We start from the raw sequence: 24,327 nt of genomic DNA, 5'->3' as shown, positions 1-24,327 counted from the left end.
AGGAACAGGCGAGGTAGTAAGTTAAAACAAGTTAAGTGCTGCTATTGGCTTACAAAAATTGATACCTGTCTGAAATATTTGAAAACCAAGGTACAAATGAATCATCGTAACATTTAGACCACAACGTCTAAATTTATCATCATATATATATCATCATCATTCGTCTTCCATTTGTTCTGCTGGCCATACTTTTTTGTATAATCTATGAATGTTTTTGATACCTACCCATGTGAACAAGACGTCCTACCGTTAGTAATGAACTTTTACTTACAACAGTATGATTACCAACAGGTAGACGGTATTCTGCCTACAATGGCATTTAAGAAAATATATATACGAGAGTGTATATTGCATATATTACCAGTGAAAACATAGAATTTAACACACATTCTCTTTAAAATTCTTTAACAATTGGCAATATTATTTTTGGTTATTTGCAGTCAAAACAATTATACCTTCTATTCAGAACATGCTATCAATTGAATTTGTAATATGTATAATGCATACCTGTCTTAATAGTAGAAGACAAAATGTTTAGATAATTTGAATACATATATCCCAATTTTGTTATATCATTTATGTCAATGATGAATGTTTCCAGTTGCCAGCATGTATTATCAGTACGCCTTCAATTCAAGCATTCAGCGATTATTTGCCACAAAATATTCATTCTTACTAGTTTATAGACTGTCATACATGACAGCCCTTTAATAATATTATATCAAAGCTTCCATCTCTACAACTAAACTTAAACCTATATCTCAAAAATCTTTATTTGTATTTAGATATTTTTTTTCTCTAAGCACTTGTCATTTTTGTGTATACTGTGACATTGGCAATCAAACACCGAAACAGTTGCATCGCTCGATACAAATGCACCAGGCATCTTATCTTTTAAGCTACAACAACTTTAGTCAATCACGAACATTTGATAAGTATTTGGCTAATATCACTGATAGATACCAACAATGCTAAGGACACTGTCAAGTCAGTGTACAGCTAATGACTTTTTCTCAGTTCTCATAAGGACTTGCCATAGGACTCAGGGAATACCTCGGTGGGAAGCCAAATCAATTCCTCGGAACACAGATATGACCATATCAGCTACAAGAAGTCATCTGTGACTCCAATGCTTTTAAGAGATTTTTTTCTATATATTTTTTCTATATAATTTTATTCTCTTCGATTGGCTACTAGCATTGTTGTATCATTTCATTCAGAATTTTATAGCACAGGTAATAATACATTTTAGTTTCATTTGCATATTAACTTGAATTTTGTCACAAAGCCAACGCTTGTTGTCTATTTCCAGAATTTCTAAATTTCAACTCAAGGTCAGCCATCTCTTGGCAAATACCGATTATCGTTTTTGTGTATAAATTGTACACAGTTTTTAAATTACTCATATAGGACATGGTTTTATCAATATAATTTAACAGACTTTTTTAATAAAAAAATTTGCTACAATAATTACATTAGGTATTGTATTAATGATATTTAACGTTAAATTGATCAAGAACATTTTATTTTTTGGGACATATTTTAGTACAATTTCATAAATAAAAAAGCATTCTCTATTTAAGACTATCTTATCACCTCTTATACATACTTAAGTTAAAAGTTTACTGTTCGGAATGCACAAAACTAGTAAGAACCTACTTAGGAAGGAATATATGGATTTTACTTCATTATTTTTTGCATGTTTTTTATAATAATAACGACTGACCTTATATAAAAACGATGTATGATTGTGGCTAGGTGAATTCGCAAGAGGCTGCGGAGTTGCCGGACGCGAGCCCCCGGAGAGGCACTGGGATGACGCCGAGAGCCTAGTCCCGACGATCTTCTGACACGCTGTAATAAACACCACGTTAAACAAAACACAACACATCGACTTTCACGGCACATTTTTTCATATTACTATTTCACGCACATTCAAACTTAGTCGATTTCCTACGATCGCGTTCTTCGGCTCTTTGTATGTTGTAGCACGAACTCCTACGTCTTAAACTTGAAATAGGCGATAGATTAGACTTGAAAATGAGCGTTCTCTCCATCCTTCCATTCAGAATTAGACTTTTTAATTTAAAATCAACGAACAACACTTCCGATGCTAAGCACTGTCAAAAATGTAAACAATGCGCGGAACGAATGAACAAGAACGACCACTCAGCTACAGGCCGGTGTTGCCACTAGCCGCGAGTAAACTCCTTGCGTCTCGCAATCGCCGAACTACTAACGCCCAACGCCAGTCATCGCGATGTAAAATCACGCGAGACGATACTCGTAAAATCATGTTACGTAATTTTATAACTCTCTATCTGATATCGATTTCAACGGAACGGATTCCATAAACTCGCTAGATCTGATAATGTGCATTAATAAAATTACTATAATTAATTTACGATTTCTTAAGGTTCCAACATTACTCTTCGTTTAAGGAACTGATTTTTTTTCCTTTCCTTAATCCCTATGATTGTTTACTGTTTGATTATTTAATTTTATTGTGAATTATATTTATACAGTATATACAATTTATACAGTAATTTTCTGCATCATGTTTCCTTTTTCTTTGAATTTAGATAATTTTCACAAAATGAATAAATAGGCCCTAAATTTCTTCTTGTTCTCCGTTTACTAATTATTTGAATATAACATAGTCAGCTTCTGTTTAAACTATAGAATGTGCAACTAACGACTTATGCCCGCTATACGTTTCAATCAACGAGATTGGAAATAAAATTGAACATTGATTCTATAAACGAATTCACACGGTTAGATTTCAATCAAAAGATAAACAACAAAAGAATTTCATGCAAATCGAGAAACGGTAACGGCATTCCTTGATAAAACTAACCAACGAAAACCTCGACTGGGCTGACATCATCCATATTTAAATATTCCGCGGCTGACTGAATTCGTTACACTTACCATCTTGAAACACTCGCTCCACGTTTAAGCCATAGGTAGCACATGTCTCGTAGTATGAACATCTTCGTAGTTCATTGGACAGCTTGCGAGCGCGGTTGTCGTCTACTACACGTGGACTACTTTCACTTATGGCATCTGGAAGAGCAACCAATAATTTAATAGGAAATAATTTATTAAATATCGAACCGTTTACGTAATTATGCATAACGTTTGGAAACTACTCTGTATTATTTTGTGAACAGCGAGTGGTCTTTTGAGAACAAATTTTGTCGTTAACATTCAGAACACTTAGATTCGAATTGAAATATACAAATCTAATCTTGTACAGCATAAATCTCAAAAGACAAAACTTTAAGGCAGATGTTTATTTAATCCACAAAGGGTATTGGAAGATGTGTCAATAAACTCACCTTGGGTTCCAACCAATATGATTGGAATTTCTGCTGAATTTCTATAATGGGACATTTTATTGAAGTAGCTAGATATTGTGTTGTAGCTGATCTCGTTCTCCAGGCTGAAGACAAAAATTACCGCGTCAACCCACGCGGTGAACTGAAACAAAAAAAAAACATATACATTTATATCATATGTTAATGTTGTGTGATTATGTTTCGATGTGTTGGTAAATTTTTTTTACTGATTACATAGATAGACGAGCTCACGACCCACCTGGAGTGAGGCGGTTACCGGAGCCCATAGATATCTACAACGTAAATGCCGCCGCCCACCTTGAGATATAAGTTCTAAGACCTCAGTATAGTTAGTTACAACGGCTACCCCACCCTTCAAACCGAAACGCATTACTGCTTCACGGCAGAAATAGGCAAGGTGGTGGTACGTACCCGTGCGGACTCACAAGACATCCTACCACCAGTAAAAAAATAGTTTTGTAATATGGATATACTGTTTGTCCACTGAACAAGCCCTTTGTACTACTACTACCAGTAGTACTGTATTTTCCTGGCTCACGGGAATTCTAGGTTTCATAGGCATATTTATTGTATTTGACATTGATTCTAGAACTAATTCGAAAATTATAAAGAAAGCTTTTGGGTTTTTAACAAGCTAAATTAATTGTCAATTTTAGAGTCGATTTCATTCATAATCGAAAATATTCAGTGAAATCTTTAAAAACAACTATCGCTTTTTTTGGTAATCCAATATTACGTATATCCCCATAACCCTAACATTGCAAAATTAAGCCCGCAGGAAAAAACCCACACCCTTGTCGAAGAGCCCCATTAAAATTACTTGGGGTAATTTCGTGCAGTCGCAGGGGTAAACAGAAGGGTTGCGTAAAACACGGAAAAGAAAGCTATAACATATGCAAAAGAATGCACATGTTATAATGTCTGCCACAATTTAAAATATTACATTAATTAATACAGATAATATAAAAAATTGGTGAATGAATTCGTATGTTAGACTTTGTTATTGAACATTCTTGTATGTACTTTGGTTAACAATAACACAATAGGCAAGAGAACACTATTGTTTCAATTTCAAGATTCAATTATTCAAGAACGAACATTACATCGTCATTTTGATTTGAAAAAAAATCCCGAGGTCTTTATTTTCGGTTAAATCTTAAGGAAATAATGTCATGGTTCTTTTTTATTGCTTAGATGGACGAACGAGCTCACAGGCCACCTGGTGTTAAGTCGTTACCGGAGCCCATAGACATCTACAACATAAAGCCTCTACCGACCTCAAGACACAAGTTCTAAGGTCTCCGTTTTTACAGTACAACGGCTGCCCCGCCCTTCAAACGGGAAACTCATTACTAATTACTGCTTCACGGCAGAAATAGGCAGGGCGCTGGTACATACCGGTTGAGACTCACAACATACCCGTGGGGACTCATAAGCGTCCTACCACAAGTAATTAAGCAATTTATAATTTCGTATTACTTTAAAATGTTCTAATCTCTTTAAATACTCATATTAAATATAGGCGTATGTCAATTTAGCTGGAGCCTGTCAAGTATATGACTAGCCCAGCTTCCACTCGAACGGACGTTGCGTAGGAGGGTGCCACCCCTTTACTCGACGAGTTAAACAAGAGCCGTCATCCGGCACCGGAGTGCGTGTCCGTGATGAGAGAGGAAAAACCATAGAAAAACCGGTTCTACCTTGAGAGTTCTTTGTCTAACTTATTCGTGTAAAGAGCGTCACATTTCAAACGTAACAGTTTCAACGGAACGTCTGTGTCAAGGACGTTTTAATAATATGCATGATTCATTGTTTTTAAGTGTGGTATGAAAAAATACAACACCCGGCAATATTATGTAATTACAGTTGAATAAGCCGATCATGAAAACAGCCACAATTAATTATAACAAAATATTTAGTATTTTTACTGGTAAAAAATATTTTTACTGATGGTAGGACCTCTTGTGAGTCCGCGCAGGTAGGTACCACCACCCTGCCTATTTTTGCCGTGAAGCAGTAATGCGTTTCGGTTTGAAGAGTGGGGCAGCCGTTGTAACTATACTAAGACCTTAGAACTTATATCTCTAGGTGGGTGGCGCATTTACGTTGTAGATGTCTATGGGCTCCAGTAACCACTTAACACCAGGTGGGCTGTGAGCTCGTCCACTCATCTAATCAATAAAAAAATATATAATAACAATAATAATCATCTAATCAAAAAGTATTACGGTTTAATGTTGTGTTTATGATTTTCATTTCATTATTTCCGAGATATCCCGAATTCTTTACACTTTTCGGGGTCAAGAGGTTACACAAAAGTCGTTTTAATTATATCCGCGATTTGCGAAAACCAAAGACAACACAGCTAATTATTTATTTACATATTTAATAAAATGTTTTGCACGCGCATTTCAGTGCTAAAAGTCCAACGTATTCCTGTCCAGAAACATTAATATAATGCGTTCCGGTTTGAAAAAATTATTAATCACATTTGCAATGTAATTGTAATTTCCATTATATTTCTTAGTATGGTTTTTATAGCTTGAAGTTACCGCTTAGTACCAGCCGGAGAATAAAGCCATCTGTTTTCTATTTATTATTTCTACACTTAGGTACTATTTATCATAACCTAAGCCTTGTACTAACATGCATTCTATTGTTTCTGAAGTTGTTTGATGCTAGTTAACTTTTTTTAATCACCATCACTATTACGAGTAAAAAGTTAAAATTGTCAATAATTTTAAAAATGTGTTAACAATAGTTTTTTTTACGAACATGTTAGTACTAATATGTAATAATAAAATGAACATATGAATACGTGTACATAATTATGTATGTGTATTAAATTATCTATACTAATATTATAAAGCTGAAGAGTTTGCTTGTTTGTTTGAACGGGTTGATCTCAGGAGCTACTGGTCCGATTTGAAAAATTCTTTCAGTGTTAGATAGCCCATTTATTGAGGAAGGATATAGGCTATATAACATCACGGTAAGACCAATACAAGTGGAGCACCAATAAATAATGTTTCAAGATAGGGGTTTAAATAGCTCCTTAACATTATATAATTCAAAAATATTTTCACTTTCTACGTAAATGAAATGGGGGGTAAAATGTAGCGTTATGCCAAAGTAACTATTCCACGCGGACGGAGTCGCGGGCAAAAGCTATGTAATAATAAAATGAACATGAATACGTGTACATAATTATTTATGTGTATCATCGAAATATTACTTTCCGAAGCCAGACACCCGGAAAATGTTAGTTTAAATGGCGCGTGAAATAAAAGTAATTTTATTGCATTCGTAAATTTAACTGCGGACCTTCGCTCGCGTTCTTGAAATAAGTATGACGATAAAAGAAATGCTGTTGTAATTCATAAAAAATATATGTAATAATCATCAGTCTAGAATTTAATGAGTGTAGAGAAAATATAAGTCAAATTAACGATAGGCAGCGGTTTGGCTCTGCCCCTGGCATTGCTGAAGTCCATGGGCGACGGTAACCACTTACCATCAGGTGGGCCGTATGCTCGTCTGCCTACACGTACAATGAAAAAATATTTTTAAGCCATTAAAATGATTTCTAAAACACCTAGTCTCTCGACCGTAATAATGACTGAACCTCAAAAGTAACTTAAATAATCTTACCACTAGGTTTACTAAAATTAGTCAATAATACAGAGCAGTTGGTTTTAAGAAGGATTATAGTAATCTCACCGATCCATCACGAATTTGAGATGTCAATAATAACACGATGGTTTATTATACGATATGAGACAATAATCTCATAATTTATTACTTTTTATTTTAACGAGCTGTAATAAAACAAATGCACACTCCACGAGCAGCTCTTGGATACTGGGCGGGCGGGCGACTTCAAGTGTAGGGCGGTGAAACCTTTCGCTATTTGCCTTTCAGTCGCACTCGTGGTATTCAGCATTTTGAATGAGATTGAAAAAGAGATAGAAACAAATGCATAGTGCAAATAACTTGTACCGTAGCCCGAAAACAGTAGTTGCTTTAAAGCCATTATTACTTTTACAATTAATAACTTAATTTTGAGTAAATTTAACTTTATCTCTCTCTCTCTCTCTCTCTCTCTGTATTCGTTTCGAACTGTTTAGAACTTAGAACAGTGATACATTAACAGTCATTTACTATGATATTTCATAAACAGCCAAAAATTGATTACTTGAGACTTCAGAACTTATATCTCAAGGTCTATGGGCTCCAGTAACCACTTAACACCAGGTGGGCTGTGAGCTCGTCCACTCATCTAAGGAATATAAAAAAATGTCTTCATCGAATATTTTTTTCATCCTGTCCAATAATTAATTTGTCTTACTACAGACTAGGTAAATTATTCTAAATATTGGACCTCAAAAATAGAGAACTAGCAGGGACGTCATCAAATATGTAATAGTAAAGCATGTAGTCACTTTAAGCTCGAAAATAATAAAAGCTGAATGAGACCGTTCTGTGTATGGATCCTAGACTTAAATCAGACACAGAGTTCTTATCTTGGTACTGGCGAGGTTTTTGAGTACAGCGTTGTGCATTGTAATTGTAATTTCTTAAAAGTTTTAGTGCAACACCCCAACAAGGTCAGACAACGAGAGAGAGTTTATGAATCTAGAAAACGAATTGATTTTGAAATTGCCGATTCACAATATCAATATCAGTTGTTTCGGTAATCGTTTTTCATAGCTCGTGAATAATGTACATAATATATATACCTAGTCAGGTCATAAATTCTGTCACATGTTTAATGTAAAATAATTGAAACAAGTTTATTCATTATGTAACCATTCATATACCAAAATGAACTTAACAAAACATAGATTCTTATGACACTAAAGTTTATTCAAAATGACGTCCGTGATTTTGAATACAGGCCTTCAATCTGCGCGGCCAGTCGTCTATCGCAGCACGAACGAGGTCCATGTCAATATCGGTGGCTGCCTTAATCAAGGATGTCTTGAGTGACTCCAAATTGGGATGAGGCTTTGAGCACGCCTTTTCCTCCAAGTGTTTCCATATCTTGTAATCTAACGGATTCAAATCTGGACTGGAGGAGGGCCAGTCTTCGTGCCGGATGAAGTCGATTTCACGCGCCGCCAGCCAGTCTTGTGTGCTCTTCGCTCTATGAGCTGGCGCCGAATCTTGTTGGAATACCCAGTGCCTGTTATTGAACATGGCATGAGAAACAGGTTCCACAAGGTTCGTCAGGACTGTATTTTGATACACAACTGCATTCGTTTTTACACCTTTCTCACAAAAATGTACCTCTGTTAAGCCCCAATAAGAAACTCCCAACCATACCATGAGCGAGGATGGAAAATGACCTCGTTGGACACGCGGAATACGGTTGCTCGCTTCTTCACTACTGTGTGCGTACACCTTATCATTTTGTTTGTTGTAGCTCTCTTCTACGGTAAAAATTTTTTCATCCGAAAAAATAAGTTCCCGATATTTTTTTCCCGCGTACCGCTTCAACAAAGCGCGGCATCTCTTCAGTCTCAGGTCCATTAGACGAGCATTCAAACGATGTCCTGTTTTTCTTCGATGTGCCCGAAGCCCTAAGTCTTCATTTAACACCCTTTTCACCGTGGTTCTGCTTAACCCCATCTGAAGGGCCAACAGTTTCTGCTTACGTTTGGGATTTCTTTGAATTCGCGCCTTCACAGCTTTTATCACTGCTGGAGTCCTAACAGACCGAGGGCGACCACTTCTTGACCTATCATCTACACCAGAATCTTCATTGTATCGTTTGATGGTACGGTAAACGAATCTTTTGGTTATATTCAAAATTTTCAGTATGTTAAAAATTTGAATTGGCGCGTAACCGCAACGATGCAACGCAATAACTGCAACACGGTCTTCTTTAAGCGTCCACTCCATATTTAAAAATGAGTAAAATTCTAAAAGTATACATTTTTATTTTCATGAACAATTCGAAATTCGAATTCAATAAACTTTTTTGTGGCCAGCATTCTAAAAGAAAAGTTTTTACTGTGTGACAATACTTATGACCTGACTAGGTAGATTGATATGCAGGCGTAGTGAATTTCGAAAAGTTTCTAATGAATATAAAACGAAGATGTTTTAGGTTTATTTATTACTATAGATGTACAGACCACGTCTTGGCCCCACCTTGTTATTAATTCGCTGCCTTAGTTCATAAAATCCTAATGTGTATAACAACAACCGGTTCGGAGAAATGCTGTCTCATACTTATAAACCTAACAGTCAGATTGATGGTACCCATCTAGTTATGCACCCATTTGTTATTGCTATTTAAGTGCGTCGAGAACAATACCACTAGTTTAATGGCTTTAGGTTTTATATAACGAACATATTATTACTGTATTTGTTTAGACTGTTCTGATGTAGCCTTGAAACTTCTATAAAGGCAATTAGATAACGCATTCGAGGAAATTCAACGAGAACTCGATTTCTTTTCCAAAAATGCGTAACTTTACCTTGGAACATGCAATGTTCAATTATATCTCCAAAACAAAATCGCTACCATTCTGTGCTAAAATTGCGATGAAAATGAATGAAGCCTAGTGCGTGTCATACATATTTCAACAACACATAAATAAAACCCTGACAACAAAATAAAAAACAAAGATAAAACGAGATATGGACCCTTGAAGAATCAACTTTCAAATGTAGTCAAAAATCTACATGGGTATATATATTTTTTATGAGATTGTTTATATTGCTCGTAAACTCGATCTTGCATAGGTTTCGGGGGCTTTTGTTATCTCCAATGAACTCGGAACCTGTTTTCGAGTATCCACAAAAACGGGGTATGATATGAACAAGATACAGTAAACAAAGTCGAAAGTGTTGGACGCTTTCTATTTCCGAAATAAAATTCGAAACTTGCTGGAGCATCGAAATCGAGACAAGTGATAACAAAGAATATCAGTTCATGTTAGTTTTTCTTAAAAGACAAGTAGGTAACAAAACATGCGGAACTAAGTTAAACAAACTAACTAAGTACTATCATGATTCTAAATTGAGGCCATCAGCGCAAAATAGGCCTAACCCACAAGATTCAATCATATATGACGTATATTGGAATTTATTTAAAATATAATAAATTTTGATGCAAAACCGGCCTATCCATAGTTTCACCCATAGATAACAGATAGCTTTGTAAACATATTTTTTGCGCGTATTGTTTTTTTGCCTATTCAAATTCAAATTCATAAAAATTCAAACCTAATTGCCTCCATACTAACTATGGTAAGCTTAGGCCACTTTTGCGCTGACGGCCTCTATTAACATACCTCTTTGATTGACTTTGCAGTTTTAGTCGATTTAATAGTTCACCACTTCATTATGAAGAAATAAATCAGTGCAATTGTTTTTTACCGAAAAACAATTAATTTAGCTGCTAGAGTTTGATACAGTTCTTATTTATGTATGAAGCATGAATATAACAACGCAGGGCCTGGTAACTCGATACGTTGTGACCCCTGTGTGTTGTCGCTTTGTGCAAGAGACATGATACTTTTACAACTTACACAAAGACCATACAAAAGAAACGGTTCAAAAGAATATCACAAAAGGATACGGGTTCAGGAAAGTGCTTCGGAGATTGACGGATTTACGGTCTAGTTGCTTGTAGTGGTGACAGTCTCGCTAGGGTATATCTATCTATACCAAGTTAATTAAATATAATATACTGAAGCTGAGAAAACATTTGGAGCTTGATGATAACAGAGAGAATTCAAATACCAAAAAGGTGCAATGAAAAAAGATAGTAGGTGGTATCATAATGAAGCAATAATGACCATAACTTTTGTCCATTTACGATACAGATATCTCGTATACACGTACCTATATAACTGTCGAAATCATTTTGTGCATCACTCTAATATTCCCGCATATTAATGGCTGCAATATTATGATTCGTTAAATTGTAAACTCCGTTGTCCGTACTCCGTGTTGTCATTATTTCAAGCGCATCTAATTTTGCCATAAAACAGCAACCAACCAACCAACCAGCAACCGAGCAACCAACCAACCAACAATAGACATCTTTTAATTTAAATTATTTCCGAAAGAGATTTTAATAAAGCTTTGTTAATTTGGATTTTGGGTAGTATAATTAATTGCTTTCATTCATCAAAGTAACAACAGTACCTAAAAGTCAGCAGCCCTATTAAATATGTATAACTGAATGACACTAAGATCGCTATTGATGACATCTTTAGTAATTTAAAATGACATTGTAAGTTTGAACAGTTCATTCAAAATACAAGGTTAATGTCGTCTACATATTTTAAGGTCACAGAAAAAAGAAACTTTGTTAGAGTTCTTAACGTTAGAAATATATTATTCAACTAATCTCATTGAGTATTATTTATCAACATCAAAAGCATTAGCGATTCGAATGTCTTTCTTTATTTATATTAAAACAGGATTAAAAGTGCAAATGCAAATTAATGAATCATTTAGTGCATGTAAAAAAGTATTTTAAAATATTTAAATGTCATGACAAACGAAAATTATATTTGGAAAGAGAAGAAGGTAACTCTTTTCTATGGCAACATTTTGAATGAACTAATTTCAGCAGAATGAAAACAGATTAGGTAAAACTACCGTCACAGAAATTGTAGTTGTCATACGTACTGCCGGCATTCATATTATTTAATTTTGTTGAAATTCTGTACAACTAATTACTTAAATGTATGGTATGTATGGCAAATATATAAAATGGTGTGTGGATCAATAATTCAAAATAGATGATCCATTTATTAAGTCGTTAGGTGAAAAAGTGTGCGAAATATTGAAATGTGATTTTAAATTTTAAATCGACGCATTCTAAGTATTCCTCCAAATCGATTTCGACAATAATCTATCGTCCAATTCTATTATCAGACAATGGCTTCCCATTACGGGATATATTCTTCAAACTTTGGCAATAACAAATGGAGCTGACGACCGCCTATCGAAATACGTATGAGCAGTTTAGTTTACATTAGATGCGTATCTCTGCCGAAATGTTGCTACCGACACCGATGAGTTAGAAGAACTGTCACGTACCAAACGTAACGCGGGGAAATGTTATAACGTTCGAATACATTCAGGGGAAACATCTACTACCTATTTATTAATAAAACTGTTTTTTTTTTTTCGATATATTTATTTCACGGTTATTATTACCATTTTTTTTATATTGCTTAGATGGATGGACGAGCTCACAGCCCACCTGGTGTTAAGTGGTTACTGGAGCCCATAGACATCCACAACGTAAATGCGCCACCCACCTTGAGAATAAGTTCTAAGGTCTCAAGTATAGTTACAACGGCTGCCCCCACCCTTCAAACCGAAACGCATTACTGCTTCACGGCAGAAATAGGCAGAGTGGTGGTACCCACCCGCGCGGACTCACAAGAGGTCCTACCACCAGTAATGAAGGATCCACTAGGAGATGTATGGAAATGGTAGTGCAACGTAGAGGGGGAAGAGGTCGACCGAAGAAGACATGGATGGAGTGTGTGAGTGACGATATGAGAGAGAGAGAGTAGTGAGTGTTGAGGTGACGGCTGATAGAAGAGAATGGAAGAGAAAAATTAGCTGTACCGACTCCACTTAGTGGGATAAGGTGGAGAAAAAAGAAAAAGAAAGAATTTCCGACGAAGACTGCTGCTAAGCTGTTATTGGTCACGTGGTTGGACGAGCTCATGGCGCTCCTGGTCTTACGTAAATGGTTTCCTGAGCCCATAGACATCAACAACATAGATACCGCTAAGCACCTTGCGACATGAGTTCTAGGGCTGCCCTACTCCTCAAATCGAATCAAATCACTGCTTAACGGCAGGAATTGGCAGGGTGGTGGTCCTACCCGTGTGGGCTCACAAGATGTTGGACCACCAGTATCGAATTTGAATATTATGCTAATAAAAATACTACTGGATGTGTCTCCACCGTTATATTGCTATTGACTACGATGACTTAGAACTTGAAAATTGTATCAATCGCAATCCAGCGAAGCTTGTATAATGCGAATATATTTAGGGGATGCGTAGGTATGTACATTTATGATAAGGCGAAATACGTATTCGACATGAATAATAACATTACAATATTTTTTTAAATATACAAGTTTACTCATGTGCTCACGGACCTCTAATATACTGTAGACACCGGAGCCCATAGTCACTGTCATGTCTACAACTCAATTGTATTATATTCACGGCTCAGTCTGAAGCGGTACAGCTAACTAATTCGCGGCAGAAATAAACAAATGTTGGAGCTTGATCGTGCGATATCAAATCAATTAAATAAAACTAAATAAGTTGTTAAGTTGAGATTATTTCGACACATAAATTACGTTAATTCGTTGAGCTCGTCCAACCATTTCTGCAATAAAATTAATAAAATAATAATAATATAAAAAAATGACTAATTTATTGTATCGTTGAAATGATTGGATTGGCGTATTAGGTGCGGGCCAATTCTAATTAATTATTCGAGAATGATTTAGGCGTACATTAATTACGTAATAAAATACATGAGGCTGTATGAATATCGAATAATTGTAAACAGACATGCTTTAACAAAAACCGACTTCAAATAGAAAAAAAAAGATATTCGAAAATAAATTAATATACACTAAAAACAATAATCATCGAAATCGGTTGGCGTGATATTGAGTTATTGAGTTATTCATCTATTTGTCGCGCACGTACTTAATGCAAATTTAAGACTTATATGGTTTTCTCATGGACACCATTATCAGAACTGAAAATTAAATGGGACCACACGGGAAGCGTCAGCTTTCTAATAAGAAAAGGAATCATCAAAATCGGTTCACCCAGTCAAAAGTTATGAGGTAACAAACCAAAAAAAAACATACAGTCGAATTGAGAGATTAAAAATATATTAAACTAGCTGACCCGGCAGACTTCGTAGTGCCTCAATCTATAAATAAAAGACCTAAACTTTTGTATAAAATAAACTTAAAACAAACAAAAGGAATCCGTCCGACGGGGGACACACCAAAGGAAAAACAAAATTGTTATTTTTGTTTAATTCCGAGCATTTTCATATTTATTTACCATACCTTCTCTGGACTTCCACAAATCATTCAAGACCAAAATTAGCCAGATCGGTCCAGCCGTTATCGAGTTTTAGCGAGACTAACGAACAGCAATTCATTTTTATATATATATATATAGATATAAGATATTTAAAAATCATTTCTACGTTGTTTGAAAACGACCTTTAAATCAATCCAAAAAGCGCTTTTATTTGTTGCTTCATTTAAATTTAAAAGTAACAGATTCAACAAACTCAAAATTCACAAAATAATTTCGATTCAGCTCTCGTCGTCGCCTCGATAAACCTTTCGTACCTCAAACATTTGACCTTCGCGACTAGCTCAGCGTTTGTGAACTATGAGATCAACGCACTCTCAATGTTAACGAGTCAACGGACCACAGTTCGAAGTTCGAATGCAGCGCCAATCGAAGCCGGAAAATCGATTTTGAACATCGACTTTTTTTTATTAGGTCTAATGAATTGTTTAAATTCGCTTTTAGTCCAGTTATTTTTTAGTTTAGTTTTTTTCTGGTGGTAGGACCTCTTGTGAGTCCGCACGGATAGGTACCATCACCCTGCTTATTTCTGCCGTGAAGCAGTAATGCGTTTCGGTTTGAAGGGTGGGGCAGCCGTTGTAACTATACTTGAGACCTTAGAACTTCAAGGTGGGTGGCGCATTTACGTTGTAAATGTCTATGGGCTCCAGTAACCACTTAACACCAGATGGGCTGTGAGCTCGTCCATCCATCTAAGCAATAAATGAAAAATCACATTATTTCATCTGAATGAAAAATGATTATTATAAATAAATATATAACTGGGAACAAATCACGCACCATCGTACGTGTCCCAAATTAAGATTCCTTGTGTTATGTCTACCAGAGACTGACATACATACTTAAATACGTTTAAATATATACATATATAGATAATAAACACCGGACAAAGAGAAAACAAACCTGTTCATCACAAAAATATTTGTCAGATGTGGGAATCGAAACCACGGACTCCGGCGCAACAATCAGGAGTGCCAACTACGGCACCACCGAGTCATCATACAACAACATCTTAATAGAAAATGTTACTATGGAATTGGTCGTCGTGGCCTAACGGATAAGACGTCCGGTGCATTCGTGTTGAAGCGATGCACCGGTGTTCGAATCCCGCAGGCGGGTACCAATTTTTCTAATGAAATACGTACTCAACAAATGTTCACGATTGACTTCCACGGTGAAGGAATAACATCGTGTAATAAAAATGAAACCCGCAAAATTATAATTTGCGTAATTACTGGTGGTAGGACCTCTTGTGAGTCCGCACGGGTAGGTACCACCGCCCCGCCTATTTCTGCCGTGAAGCAGTAATGCGTTTCGGTTTGAAGGGTGGGGCAGCCGTTGTGACTATACTGAGACCTTAGAACTATATCTCAAGGTGTGTGGCGCATTTACGTTGTAGATGTCTATGGGCTCCAGTAACCACTTAACATCAGATGGGCTGTGAGCTCGTCCACACAGCTAAGCAATAAAAAAAAAAAAAAAAAAAAGTATATAAGCCCAACCTTAATTTATCACAAATTTTATTATATAATGTTTTGAAGATTTAGAAGAACTTATATAAGTGAAGATTTTATGCAAATTCGAAACGAATTTATATTGACTAAAACCAGCAAAATCACTTGAAAGAATTCGAAGATGAACTTCTTAAAATAACACAGGGACGATTAATTTTGGTGGACGAAATAGCGTCTGCCTTATGATGGCTGTTATAGCCGAAAACGTGGTCACAGTGAAATTTTTACTGAAGGGAATAGGAAAATTACACAGGCTGGGATTTAGCTTAAAATCTAAATCGGGAAGAGTTCAAACGTGCGGCACACGCGCATCTTCGCATCTTCCCATCTAAGCATTAAAAAAAAAGAATAGTCTCACGCTGGTCATTGCATGATCCCATAGAAACTAAGAAACGGATCTAGGTTGAATGACTTTACAGAATATTTTGAAGCAGGCTCGTCTCGGCGCATTGGATATGGGTCATGAATATCGAACACCAATGACAAAGACCTGCAGCGACTTTGCATATCAAAGCGAAACGAGCGGGAAGTGAGCGTATAATCGCCTTTTCTAAGGTATTAGTGTCGGTATTTCTCAGAGATCAAAACGGTATCAATGATGCCGAATGCCATGATATCACACCTTTGGGTTGAAGTTTTACTGCACTGATAGTCCATAGTCCGGCTTCATAGTGCGCTGACACCACCACAACCTTACCGTGTACTAGACAATAAAAAAAAAATGGTGCGCGTGTAACTTGGTGCACGTGAAAGAAAGTGGAACATCTTTTGCGGTGTGCAATGTTGTGGTTTTCTTCATTTTTCATCCTTTAATTAAATTTCTCTTGTAATAGCGAATACTGTGTATAAGAGAAACAACCTAGCTCGCTTTGTCTGTTTTCTCACTCTCACTTTTCCTAAATTGTGTCTTTTCTCTCTAGAGTCTAGAGACGTAACTAATCTGTCGCGAGTTAAATTTTACTCTCAACGCGCCTAAAGAAGTTTCACTTCAAAAATTCTTTTTGGACAGCACCCGGTCAAACCTTTATCCGCCTTAAAATAAAATATTATATTGAAATACACATAATTTCCGCAAACTGATAAAACATTCACCGTTTCCTATTTCGAATCGGTATCCCACAAGTATTTACGTCTATGCATGTGAATAATAAACGCGTAAAACGCATTTACGATTCGCACAGGTGCCGGTATAATTCCGGTCAGAATTTATGAATACATTTATAGAGCGTGGTGAACCGTCTTCAGAGTGTTTTAAAAAAACTGAAAGGGGCTTATTCGGGATTTAGTTGAGAAACGGAAACGATTGAAATCGAAAATCTGATTTTCATGTAATTTCTTTTTTTAAATGCATTATAATTCACAAACACAGTAAGTAAGTAGCAAATTTAGATAAAGTAGTATCGTAAGAAAAACAAACGTATTTACAACACATTCTTGCAGTGCAGATGAGAGTGAGTGAGTCCGCACGGGTAGGTACCACCACCCTGCCTATTTCTGCCGTGAAGCAGTAATGCGTTTCGGTTTGAAGGGTGGGGCAGCCTTTGTAACTATACTGAGACCTTAGAACTTATATCTCAAGGTGTGTGGCGCATTTACATTGTAGATGTCTATGGGCTCCAGTTACCACTTAACACCAGGTGGGCTGTGAGCTCGTCCACAGAACTAAGCAATAAAAAAATAAAAAAGATATTGGTTTCTTCTTGTTTTTAGGCCTCTATACTAACCCAACACCGGGTCATCCGTGGACTCTGCTAATAAAAATAAAAGCCATTTAAATTACGCAGTCTAAATGTCACGCCAACCCCTCATTCGTTGGAAACACGCTTACCCTACACGAGAGACTGCCTAGATATATTTACAATAATATGTAAGTTACCAAACATGAACCAAAACCAGGGATATGGATTAATATCGTGTGACGAAAATAAAACCTCGCAAAATGTTTTCCAAAAGTTTGACTGTGTTGGCATTGAAGCAATCATGCTTTTGGAGAGCAATCGCACCCCAATCTAAGGTCGCAAGGTCGCATCGTTGGCTTTTAAATTTTACCCTTTAATTGGTTATAATAATAGTTGCTATCCACACAGCCGAGGATAGGCAGGAATGGCGCAGGATAATGGAGGCCACGACCCTCAGCATTGAGGATTATCGACACAAGGAGGAGTTACAATAAAACTATAGAACACCATTTGAGATAAAACTTTTCAACGTAGATAGACTTAACAACGTCGAAGCAAATAAGTCCGAAAATTAATTGATTCTATTTCTTTAAGCGTTGCACTTTCTCCAAAACTGATGACGCTCAGACATGCCAAACCCGTGCGAGATAAAGACACCTCGGTGGATCTTGATTCTCAGTAACATATTCAAACCCTCAAGAAAAGTAAAACCGGGAATTTGAACTAGAGCAGTTAGAGTCACATAGAACCTTAAAATGGATCGGAATTTTAGATTCCTGAATGAATACAAAGAATTAATAATGAAACGGACATTAAACATGCAATTTGTAGCTTGGCTTTCTAGTATTCTCGGTATAACAAACACATATGGGCATAGAACAAATATAGCCCGAATTCGAATAGCAAACATATTTAACAAAGACATTTACTATAACCGCGAAGAATATTTAGAATCATTAACGACCAGGCCAAAGCCCAATGTGTTTAGAGCGAGTTTTTTAACGTTCTCGATAGCGTAAAAGTTAACTCAATTTTGTATGGAATTGGAAAGTTTGCCGCTAGGGGCGCTGGTCCAACTCTATTAAAATTTGAGTTAACGTTTACGCTAGCGAGGACGTTAAAAATCTCGCACTAAGGACACTGATCAGATATTTGTAGGTTACGCCAAATGCAGGACATTTAAAAAAACTTTGTATCCATCTTAAGTTGAACACAACTTCATTTGGGTTTTTAATTCGGAACCGTACGAAACAAAATAGGTTTTAATATAATTAAATCCATCCAGGTATATTAAATTACACTTGAAAGAACTCGAAAGGGTGTTTGACAAATAAACCAGTGCCACCCCTCGGCGCCACACTGTCGGCGCGTGTTTTGTACGTACTATTCTGAACGCTTACTGTTTTATACTGGTATTACTGTGTTGCACACATACATAATTAGTTAAGGCATCGAAATATTCGCTAATATTAACCAATATTTCTTGTTACATTTATGTGGATGATGAAAATATCTCCTATTTTACTAATCACCAAAATTACAACCGGTTATTATTTAATATTCGCAAACAGAGAAACTTCATTCTGTACTACTTTTATTTATACTCGTAGTATAAAATTGTTGCGGGTAACCATCATACAACGCAAGATAATTGACAGATGCCTGAATCTCGCTTACGACATTTTCAAGATAAAGCGCATATATAATACAAGTTCCGAACACGGCATTCCCGATCCTGCGGACAGAATGGAAAGCAGTCGACGTCGCCCAAAACACGTCATCTCGGATCCTCCCGATCCACTAACGGTGCTTTTAGGTATTTCAAGCACCGGTCACCGTTCTCGTCGAACCCGTCGCTTGCGACGAAGGGCTCGACGAGCAAATTAACTCTCAGACACAGCCCACTGAGTTTCTCGCCGGATCTTCTCAGTGGGTCGCGTTTCCGATCCGGTGGTAGATTCTGCGAAGCACGGCTCTTGCTAGGGTTCGTGTTAGCATCGTGGTCAGGTTTGAATCCCGTGAGCTCACCTACAAACGTTAGGGCGAAGCTGAAATAGCCTCTCAAGGCTATCAGCATAGGTAGGAAAAAAAAAAACAACATTCGGACCGTCGGTCTACCGAGCAATATCACCCGCTCGGTGGAAGATCTTCTTTTCGTCGTAAACTTCCCCAACAAATAAACATTCAATAATCAACTCAAATTTTGTTATTTCACATGTCAACGTTTAGACAGTTCAAAGCAGGTGCTAAACAGAATGAAAACTACTACTTTTTCTACTATACTACTCTTAATAGCAGCGGCTTGGCTCTGCCCCTGGCATTGCTGATGGGCGACGGTAACCACTCACCATCAGGTGGGCCGTATGCTCGTCTGCCTACAAGGGCAATAAAAAAATAAAAAATAAAAAATATTTTTATCATGATAAAATTAGACTGTTCCAAACCCTGATAAGTGAGAAATGTCACTCCAAATCGATGACCAAGGACCTGTTTTGCTGACCGAAAGATATCACAACATCAATGCGGCCGTCCGCCTCAAGTCCACCATGGTACCCATGTCTCAAGGTCGATTTAGTTTGAAAGTCTCCATTGAATTATTTAACAGTTATTTTATCGTTCAAATAATTACCGCATCGTGGCTATCATGCAGGTTGGAAGTACCCACACGTGTGGACTGACCTGCCACTAATAATTCACTACACTCCCTCCTTATATACCTGTCACCATTTATTCATTATTATGTTAGTTAACTGTTTCACTATGAAACGAATACCAAAATTTTCCAATTTGAAGTTGTCAATCGTCTAGTCCTGGGTTTCCCGCTAATTAATTCTGAGGGATATTCCCTATCGATTTCCCCTTTTGTCCTTTTGAATCATATTCGGTCGTCGGGCAAATCATGATTACTTACAATAAATCCTCAATTTTACGTAATGAATAAGGGAGCTATCTATATTCGTGTTGTCGTTGATGTCCCAGAAATTTCCGAGGCCCAGTGAAACCGTTCACTATAACCGGGAAACCTCTACTGAACTCTACTACTCGTATTGGAACGATCTAGAAAAATCGTTCCATGTATTAAGTTCAGAAACGCATCGTTGCGGCTTCCTATATAAAAGATAGAAATAACTATGCGACGGTAAAAAGAAGACGGGACTTTCTTCTTCCTCTTTCTATACTCTTTATTCCACTAAGTGGGGTCGACACAGCGAATTCGAATTTTTTCTATTCCATTATCTTCTATCAGCCCTCATCTCATGACACACTCTTTCTCCCTCTCTCTCATGTCGTCATTCACAAACTCCATCCATGTTTTCTTCAGTCAACCTCATCCTCCTCCACGGAACCATCAAAAAGAATTACACCAAGCACATCAAATCAAACGACCTATATATAATTTATATAAAATCTTCAAAAAGCAACTAATACATTTAAGACGACTAGCTAATAAGTACGTATTAATAATTCAAAAGCCAGTGCGCGTGGGGGTAGACAATCAAGTCCCCTGTTGAACTTCAAAGGAGGATCATTCATATTTGATGTCCCTTCAGTGAGCATTCGTAATCATGTAGTGTATATTTTCAGCTTCTAATTCTTATATTAGCGTCACTTGTATGTTTCAATGTAACGAAAATTATAAATCACTACTTAAATTACATATAATCCACTTTGTCCGGGTAATATGTAATTTTTCAAACGCATGTATATTTCGGACTCACTAGCAATTTTTGGCCAATTTTGAAAAGGTAAGTAAAAGTAAGTAAGGTACATATATATGTAACTGATGTTTATACAATAATTACTTTTCACTGCGTCCTAACAGTGGCTGGGTTCAAGGACTACACGACAACCTGAAAATAGATCCCTAACTCAATCTTCTTTTGTTGTGTTTGTGGTTTTTAAGAAGAAAAAAAACCCATTCCCATTTATAAAACTGTTATCAGACCAATTATTATAATGTTCGGAACTAAAGCCTTAAAACCGAGAGATATTTCGCTCAAGATTTTGGGCCCAATCTAAAAAACGGACAGTTACTAGAGAGAGAAAGAGAATTTGTGGTAACTGAGTATAGACTGGAGAAGTTAATTGCCGATATAAATGATACAGGAGTGACCAAGATTCGGCGGGACCGATGGATAAGTTCACTTACAGTTTAGAAGAGAAAGGATCTGTATTAGACTAAAGCGTATCTTAGAATCCCGAATTACTGCCAACCTGACGGAGCTAATGCGGACTTGCATGAGGGTAAAGTTGAAGAGTGGCTAGAAATATCGCGAAACTGAAACCGTTTACGTTCTATCCACATTACTGGACGCTACGAGCTAATTTAGTTCGCGGCATGACCAGATGGGTAAGTAGTGCAAGTTTAATTGAACCAAACTACGAGAAATTGCAGTACGATTACAAAAAAAAACCTTAAATAAATATATCATAACTAGCTGACCCGGTAGACTTCGTAGTGCCTTAATTGATAAATAAAAGACTTAAATTTTTGTATCAAAATAAACTTAAAACAAACAAAAGGAATCCGTCCGACGGGGGACATATTCAAGGGAAAAAACAAAATTGTTATTTTTATTTAATTCCGAGCATTTTCATATTTATCTAAATCATTTTAAACCTTCTCTGGACTTCCACAAATAATTCAAGACCAAAATTAGCCAAATCGGTCCAGCCGTTCTTGAGTTTTAGCAAGACTAACGAACAGCAATTCATTTTCATATATAATATAGAAGATAGAAGATAGATAAATCACAAAATAATCATCAGTTGATATTTTGAAAGCGAAAGTATATGATCTCTTTTTCAAAGCACAGATTGCTTGATCGTTTTGTAGTACGTTGTGGTTTATATAATTTATTTTATTTGATATGGTGGTAGGACCTCTTGTGAGTCCGCACGGGTAGGTACCACCACACTGCCTATTTCTGCCGTGAAGCAGTAATGCGTTTCGGTTTGAAGGGTGGGGCAGCCGTTGTGACTATACTGAGACCTTAGAACTATATCTCAAGGTGTGTGGCGCATTTACGTTGTAGATGTCTATGGGCTCCAGTAACCACTTAACACCAGGTGGGCTGTGATCTCGTCCACACATCTAAGCAATAAAAAAAAATGTATTTCTTATCTATGTATTTATTTATATATTTTGGTAATGTAATTATAACCTAGTGTTAATTTTTACTCATGTCTACTATAATTCTTTAAATTATCGCCATGTATTAACTTTATCACATCTACGCACTACTTAAATCTTTCACTTCATCAACGAGGGTTAACTGGAAGAGAATGCCTGTATGAGGTTAAGTTGACCCTTGTACAATGTTTTTGTGCAATAAAGAATTTTTAATCAGTCAATCAATAATTAAGTTTTCTTTAATGAAGACTAGCGACCCGCCCTCGCTTCGCTTCGGAAACATTAAATTTTATTATTGATCGATAGGCGAAACCCGCCATGTTGCGCGCGGTACGACAATAACTGCGCGTGACGCCGCGGGGCAAAGCTTGTCTAAAAAAAGTAGCCTAAGTTACTCCTTATATCATCAGCTACATATCAGTTAAAGTCTCGTCAAAATCGGTCCAGCCATTACAGAGATTAGCCGGAACAAACAGACAGACAAAAATTGTCAAAAATGTTATTTTGATGTATGTACCGTATATATATTTATATGCATGTAGTAAAAAGCGGCTATTTCAATATTACAAACAGACACTCCAATTTTATTTATATGTATAGATGTTATGATACCGCTTCATTAAAATATAGGAGTCCATTGTTATCACAGCAATACATTTTGTGAATCAATAGTCTCAATAATACTCCTCATGCTTTCGAATGTTCCAGACTGAAAACGCCCCTATAAATAAACGCGAGTCCCACGTCTATATCCCCATGAAAACCAATTAAAAGTTGGCAGGGCGTTGGCGGGCTGTTGCTTCGTCCGGTTACGAACCTCCAGCGAACTAGGTCGCACTGCACTTTGCACTTCCGCACTTGGAGGCACGTTTTCAATTTAACACCAATGTGAAAATGTATACACACATAATGTACATAGTGCGCGAACGTTTGTTACGCTTTCAATATAACAGATTTGAAGAATCAAATTTTATTATATAACAGATTTACTGGTGGTAGGACCTCTTGTGAGTTCGCACGGGTAGGTACCACCACCCCGCCTGTTTCTGCCGGGAAGCAGTAATGCGTTTCGGTTTGAAGGATGGGGTAGCCGTTGTAACTATACTGAGAACTTCGAATTTATATCTCAAGGTGGGTGGCGCATTTACGTTGTAGATGTCTATGGGCTCCAGTAACCACTTAACACCAGGTGGGCTGTGAGCTCGTCCACCCATCTAAGCAATAAAAAAAAAGATGATTTCCTCAAGGGAAATGTGATACCGTGTGAAAAAATTTATAGAGCCCGATTTATAACAGAATAGTTTCTTTTTGTTGTTTAGACGATAGAATGAACTTACCGGTCACATAGTGTTAGATGGTTAGCAAGGCCCATGGACATCATCAAAGTAAGCGTTGCCACCCACCTCAAAACATGAGGACACGAGGATTAAATTAAATTAAATGTAAATCTAAGTCTCAATTATATTTCGCACTGGAACGTATTACTGCTTTGCGAGAAAAATAGGCAGGGTGGTG

The 24,327-nt window shown here is 36.8% G+C and overlaps 1 protein-coding gene across 5 annotated transcripts in view; it reads right to left on the bottom strand.

Annotated features, from left to right (window-relative positions):
• CenG1A (Centaurin gamma 1A) overlaps positions 1–24,327 on the bottom strand; it is a 271,620-nt gene that overhangs the window by 19,905 nt on the left and 227,388 nt on the right. For 4 of the 5 annotated variants that reach the window (XR_016323567.1, XM_028177295.2, XM_089729912.1 and 1 more), the window contains exons 4-6: positions 3,342–3,483; positions 2,932–3,066; positions 1,727–1,854 (exon numbers count right to left, since the gene is read on the bottom strand). Coding sequence is in view for 4 of the 5 variants with exons in the window: in XM_028177295.2 (XP_028033096.2) it covers positions 1,727–1,854; positions 2,932–3,066; positions 3,342–3,483 (405 nt within the window). In the remaining variant the exon portion in view is untranslated. Of the gene's footprint in view, positions 1–1,726; positions 1,855–2,931; positions 3,067–3,341; positions 3,484–7,082; positions 7,371–24,327 lie in introns of those variants that run through there. The other variant, XM_089729914.1, reaches the window with a different exon arrangement.

The sequence above is a fragment of the Bombyx mandarina genome, chromosome 09 (genome assembly GCF_030267445.1).
Source record: "Bombyx mandarina strain Sakado chromosome 09, ASM3026744v2".
NCBI classification, from domain to species: domain Eukaryota; kingdom Metazoa; phylum Arthropoda; class Insecta; order Lepidoptera; family Bombycidae; genus Bombyx; species Bombyx mandarina.
The sequence above is the reverse complement of the archived record's forward strand: the minus strand, read 5'-3'. Positions and strand labels throughout refer to the sequence as shown.